Source organism: Priapulus caudatus, unplaced genomic scaffold (genome assembly GCF_000485595.1).
Source record: "Priapulus caudatus unplaced genomic scaffold, Priapulus_caudatus-5.0.1 Scaffold358, whole genome shotgun sequence".
Taxonomy (NCBI): domain Eukaryota; kingdom Metazoa; phylum Priapulida; class Priapulimorpha; order Priapulimorphida; family Priapulidae; genus Priapulus; species Priapulus caudatus.
Genome location: NW_014577419.1, coordinates 39,284 through 46,008, shown reverse-complemented (window position 1 = coordinate 46,008; position 6,725 = coordinate 39,284). Strand labels below are relative to the sequence as shown.

Genomic DNA, 6,725 nt, shown 5'->3' with positions numbered 1-6,725 from the left:
CGTCCGTGTGAACGCTCGACTCGAGCCAAATTTGGCGCGGGCCTCATTAGGCTCGGGCGAAAAACGTCCATGTGAACGCGCCTTAAGCCTCAATTCACTCATTGGACAATAACACCATCGATTGGGAGAATTCGAAGATCATCGATCGCAAGCCACTCAAAATCAGGCGTTGGATTAAGGAGGCCATCTGGATCCGCAAGACCCCGAACATCAACCGGAACGAGGGGGGATACAGGCTCAGTCACGTGTGGACTAAGCTATTGACCACCACACCATCTGGTGGTCAAAACTAATAATCATCAGTTAGCTTTGAGAAAGGCTCCTGGCAGGAGGTGAAATGTAAGCGGTACGTTTCCAATCTTCACGGTTGAGTAACAATTAACCCTGTTATATATAATAAATGTGAAGTTATCAAATTCATCACTCTATTTAGTGAGTACAATCAAAAACTTTATGTTACAGCTGTGTAATAACCACTAGCACTAATACTGGCTGCCACTACTAGTAGTACTATTACTACTACTAGTAGTAGTGTCGCCACATTACTCATTTGAAGTAATTACATCAATAATCAATTAGATTCGCATAATTTCATCAAGAATGACAAGATTAGTTTTCAAAGTTCAAGGAAATATCTCGAAAACAGAGAAAGACAAAGCTGGTCAAATACACAGATCACTGATCAGCACTGCTGATCGCACTAGAAAAAAAGCTTAAATTTTGCAAGTAACCAAAAAGGAAGGAAGATAATTTCAATATCATGGGCGCGAAGTAGAATTATTTGGCGTATAACCGCATTGAACACAGGCACTTGGAACGTCTCAATAAAAAAAAGAAGGTAAATAAACACGAAATGTATTTACTACCAGTCTTAATGTTTCTTTACTCTATTTCGCCTATAAATGCCGTTCAAATGCTCATCTGCAACACACCGAGCTCTCTTATTGACCCTATGGTCTTTCGCTACCCCTTCACCCTTCAAAATAATGCAGGAACACAACATACACAGGGTGGACATAGCCATAGGGATCGTTATGCAGGGAAAGCAGCAACGTGACTTACGAGCCGGTGTGAGGCTGAGCAGGGTGCCGGCAGGGACGACGCGGTGGGGTCCCACCACACAGCCGTATGAGACGACGCAGCCCGCCTCGATCGTCACACGCTCACACAGCTGCACCGCATCCGCGAGGATGCAGCGTGCGACGATGCACCCGTCGCCGACGACGACGCCGTCCCAGAGGTAGGCGCCCTCTATTTTCACGTCCTTGCCTGCAGAATAATGCGAGTAGCACTATCAATGCATTTTCATCACAAAATTTCAAAATTTTCATCATAAAATTTTCATCATAAAATTTCAAGGTTATTGTGAGAGCGATTTCAAATGGTAAATAAATGACAAAAGTATATACAATATATTAGTTTTTTTTATGTGCTTTATTGTATGTAATATTATATGCAAGTAGCACAGTCGTGTTGTGCTCATCTAGACAAACAACTGTTGCATGTATGTATCCATGTGTAAGTGTATGCATGTGGATGTGTATGTATACGATATTTGAAAAAAATATATTAAAGAACTCTCACAGTCCACTTTGTTACCTATTTTACAGTTTCGACCAATCACTGAATTGGCTATGTGCGTATCCATGCCGACAGTGCTGCCCTCTCCAATGACAACGTTTTGACTGAGCTCACAACCTCTCGCCAGTGTCACATTTTCCTGGTGAAGGTATATGTTGTGTCTGCCATAGCTGTAACTACCCTTCTCTGTCAGATCTGGTACTAGCGGATACGTCCACCGGCTCAAAATATCTTTGCTGGAATATTGAACACTCGTTACCAGCAATCACAATAATAACAGATTTAATTTCACATGGAATTTTTCTTTTTAAATCTAAAAAAAATTTAGGACGGCCATTTTTACTTCAGTATTCAGTATCAGTTCAATATACTGTCACTAGATGGCACCAGTATTGCGCTTACCTGACGACGTCGTACATGGAGAGGTTGGTGACGCGTGACGCGTAAGTGTCGTCTGCTCGGTGCAGGTAGATCATGTTTCCCATGATGTCCTGGTTGATGAGTATGCCACGAACAAAGTCGTCACGCGTCTGCAAGGTTCAAGCAACGACACCGACAAATCTCCCCAGACGACACACAGTGTGCAATGTGCGAAATCAAAAAATAAATTAATCGTAAAAACGTGAAAAAACATTAAATTAACAATTAAACCTGTCTATCTACTTACCTAAAATAATACCTATCTACCCAGCTACTTACCTATCTACCCAGCTACCTAGCTATCTACTTACCTATCTACCCAGCTACCTAGCTATCTACCCAGCTACCTGTCTATCGATTTACCTATATATCGACTTATTTACCTCCCTATTTGCCTGTCTATCTGTTTCTTTCTGTGTCTGTCTACCTATCGGCCTGCTTGCCCATTCGTCTGTCTGTCCGTCCTTCCATCTACTTAGCTATGCTGGCTTGCCTGCGTGTACGTGCTCCGCTCACCTGGTAGTCGAAATTGTCCGTAAAGAGCTGAGCGACAGTTGGAGAGCAGATGCTCAGCTCACAGTCCATGAGGTCGTAATGCAGCGCCACCTGTCCACGCTCCAAGAAGACGTGCGTCGGAAACTCTAACCGCTTACCTGCTGGGGAAAAGGTAAGAATAATCACAGGTAAAAAGAACACATCGATATAGTTTTGCATAGCATTCTTTTACGTGAATTATTTATTGTAAATTGCAGCAAAATACGTTGATTATTCCGAAGCTTCGTAAATTATTAGTGTACTTTAAAACTGTGCCTACAAATCTTGTCTGTCAACTTGAATTTCATATTGCTTGATGATGTTATGCATGCTGTTTTGCAAAACTGTTACACAATATATCTAGTATCTAATATATATTAATCATCATCTAAGTGGAGGGTGGGGAGTGGGGTGCAAGGGGGACACTGCCACCTAAACAAGTATCTTCAGTACACAATCCACATGCTACAGCTTTGTTACTAGATGGTGCTGAGCGGCTTACCACCCTGGGTGTTCTGGTAGTGGAGTATGCGACCACCATCCACGTCTATCGCCAGTACAGGATCAGTTTCACCGCAGCGAGATCTGTGGCCTGGTAGCGCCCTCTTCATTACCATCGTCATGATGCAGAATTTCTCCTTCTCGCGTCTCTCCTTGTGTTTCTCTGCGAGGAGAATGAATGCACATGGTTAAAATTTCATGTTTCGATCTCTTAAAATGCTCTCTCTCCTATTAGCAGAAGTCTCATTGGCCTCCAATAACTCTTAGTGAGTCTTGAAAGGCCATTTCTCAGACGAGTTGCTCTCCACCCTCTTTTATAACCTCCTACCTAGGTGGAGTGCATGGTTGGAACACCTTCACACCATACTGCAGGAGCGGTTGAACACTAATAGCAGAACTTGTAAAGATTGTTACCATCAACACATTGTCATTAAAATGTACGGTGACAAACCGCTTTAAATGGAACAAACAAATGAACGATTCAATCACAGCTCAACGCTGCCCACCTATGATGGCACCGAGATCCATGTTAGAGACGACGTCACCGGTAATTAAAACGAAGTCAGATGTGATGAGATCCTTCGCATCGATGTCTCGGAGGCAGTCACCGACAGACATCACGTCTTCCGAGACAATAACTGTCACCTGCAACAAGAGCAGTGTCAGCCTAGACGATGAAAACTGTTGAAACTGTTATTCTTCTTCTTAGTTTCTCTCCTCGAGGAGAATAGGGCTGGATGAAACTGTTATTAACAGGTGAATAAAATTACTTACTTACTGTTACTTACTAACCTACAGTAGTTCTGACAACTTAATTTTTTACTGTATCTTTCTCATGCTCACCTTAGTGCAGGGTTTGAAATTAATGCAAGGGTCAAAATACTCTGTTTTACTGTAAGTACAAGATCATTCTGGCTTGTATCAGTTTTATATCATGCTGGCCATTACTGATGATGCCTTCATTACCCTTCAGGCTCTATCTTTTTGAAAGCAACGAGTTTTTTGGACATGCTTGATTAAAAGTGCAATATTACACAGGGACTCTCAACATGACAGGGCATCAGGTACAGATGTTTTTTGTATTAATCGACCGTAATAATTACTGTCAGCTTAGTTATGCCAGCTGCTACTTGGACTCACACCAAAAACACTGATTGGCAATGTGTGTAACTTACAAGTGTGTAACTACGCACGCACGCACGCACGCACGCACGCACACACACATATAGAATAAATTAGAAAATAGAAATATATATATATAATATAAATAAAGCCCAGAGATTGAGAAGTAGATTCACACGACAGATGCACAGTATCAATAGCGAATTAAGAAGGAGAGCGTACAACAGTGAAATGCTGAAACCATGTTGCAGTATTAGTCGAATTAAGAAACTTTGCCCGTTTTATTTTGACGATTCTTTGCGGTAGTATTGATTAGCTGTCCTACCTTGCTAATATAAAACAAACCGCTTGTCCCTACGAATCTGCGATGCCCCTACGCTGAACTAATGAGCGGTGAAAATCTGGTATTTTTGCCGAAAACCGACTCGAGATCCCTGTTGGCTGCGACTCTCTCTCGTTTTGTGGCCAGTATGTTGCTTCCGGTCGCCGCTGTGTAGCGCCATGGTAGCGCTGACTCATTACGTAAGTACTACAGAGATTACTACATCCAGCGTGAGGTGGGCACAGGTGGGGGTCATCACTATGGCAATCAATAACAGACATCATTCATTCCATTTGTCAATCATTGACGGAAACACGCGAGGTTTCTCGAAGCTATCTCAAAGCGAGAGAGAGTCGCAGCCAACAGGGATCTCGAGTCGGTTTTCGGCAAAAATACCAGATTTTCACCGCTCATTATCTCAGCGCAGGGGCATCGAAGGCGACAGCGCGTTTGTTTTATATTTAGTAAGCGGTGGTAGGACAGCTTAGCAATACTACCCAAAGACATCGTTCAAAATAAAATGGGCAAAGTTTTCTTAATTTGCTAATCACTGCAACGTGGTTTCAGCATTTCACCGTTGTACGCTCTCCTTCATAATACGCTCTGGACAGCATCCATGAAACACCTGCTGTCGTTCGGGAATTATTCAGGCCATAATAAAAATATTGTTTGTTTGCCGATCACCTGACTGACCCGCCAGAAAGGGGCCGACTCAAGAAATTTTATTGATTATTTTTTTTTTTATACAAATTCTCACTCATACATTATATAAAGTCAGTAGGAAATACCATATTTATGCACCAAGCAAAACAAACATTCAACATAAAAGTCGTATCTCCACACAAGCACACTCGAGCCATGTAGACACCATTGCTGAATTTGCTAAAAAAATCCCCCGCCTAGAAAAAAAGCCGACCTACCTACCCAAACTTTTCAGCCTGGGTCGCGTGAGGGCAAACTAAACATTTTTTTAATTGTGGCCTCACCTGGCAGGTAGACGAGTCCTTACTCCACTTCGAAGCCTTGATATGGCTCTTGATGAGGTCGGCATGATGACAGCAAAACACGAACACTTCGTCGATGCCGGCAGAGCAGAGGAAGTCGAGCGTGTAATCGAGGAGGGGTGTGTTGACAAGAGGCAGCAGCACTCGTGGTTTCTCCTGCATACAAAGCCACGATTAGAGCAATGATTGACCGATTAATCGCTTACTGACTGATCAGTCGATAAATTTTTGAATGATCGATCAATTATAGACCGATCAATCAATCTATGCATAGAATATGGCTTCAACTGAATATGATGCCACAAATAGAACGACCAATCGATTGATTTATTATTGACTGATCAGTTAATCTATGACTATGGCTACTCCTGTATATGAAGCCACAATTAGAACAGTAAACAATCGATCCAAGTGGATTTCAAGATTTGTTTGATAGCCAGTCCACATGTGATTATCAAACGCTTCAAGACATTTATAAGATGTTTGAACTTCTATCTATCATGTTGAAAAGTGTACCCTGATTTCAAAAGGGATTCCTCTTGTTATCTACACATGGTATTATATCCAGTATCATGGCAGAGTTCCCTTTAGGAGTGCTGTACGTGTGCAGAACATACCTGCGTCAATGGAGTGAACCGTACATTAAAGCTGTCGGCAATCACAACAGCTTGAAGGATGTCCTCTTGCTTTAGCTCTTCTCTGTGTTTCTTTGCTTTTGAGGCCATTTCAATCAGCCGTTCAACTCTTACCACTGATTTATACCTCCGACCAATGTCATTTACATATAAAATAACACAGGACAATCACAATGTTCGTTGTTTACTTAGGTTGTTGCTTATTGGGTGACTCTGTGGCTGTGTTGCTTTCAGTTGCACTTATTGAGATTATATTTCGGTTCACGGTCGTCTCATCTATTGTTAGAGAATAAAAAAACAATAAATGTGAACCATTAAATAACTTCATTCGGTTGGTAGACTAATATATATAACAGGGTTAATTGTTACTCAACCGTGAAGATTGGAAACGTACAGCTTACGTTTCGTCTCCTGCCAAGAGGCTTTCTCAAAGCTAACTGATGATTATCAGTTTTGACCACCAGATGGTGTGGTGGTCAATGGCTTAGTCCACATTTGAAAACATGCATCCTGATCAAATTTTTCGAATTTTTATACAGTTTTGGACTATATTTCGTCGAAGTACACGTTCGACACTCGCGGCATCTACCGCTCTACCGATTTAGC

General features: G+C 42.0%; 1 protein-coding gene across 1 annotated transcript in view; it reads right to left on the bottom strand.

The window, feature by feature from the left end:
- LOC106809480 (translation initiation factor eIF-2B subunit epsilon-like) overlaps positions 1 to 6,725 on the bottom strand; it is a 20,551-nt gene that overhangs the window by 9,796 nt on the left and 4,030 nt on the right. The window contains exons 2-9 of the mRNA XM_014812568.1: positions 6,102 to 6,395; positions 5,467 to 5,640; positions 3,543 to 3,681; positions 3,038 to 3,199; positions 2,518 to 2,657; positions 1,984 to 2,111; positions 1,600 to 1,817; positions 1,067 to 1,269 (exon numbers count right to left, since the gene is read on the bottom strand). Coding sequence (XP_014668054.1) covers positions 1,067 to 1,269; positions 1,600 to 1,817; positions 1,984 to 2,111; positions 2,518 to 2,657; positions 3,038 to 3,199; positions 3,543 to 3,681; positions 5,467 to 5,640; positions 6,102 to 6,209 — 1,272 coding nt within the window. The 5' untranslated portion in view covers positions 6,210 to 6,395. The remainder of the gene's footprint in view (positions 1 to 1,066; positions 1,270 to 1,599; positions 1,818 to 1,983; positions 2,112 to 2,517; positions 2,658 to 3,037; positions 3,200 to 3,542; positions 3,682 to 5,466; positions 5,641 to 6,101; positions 6,396 to 6,725) is intronic.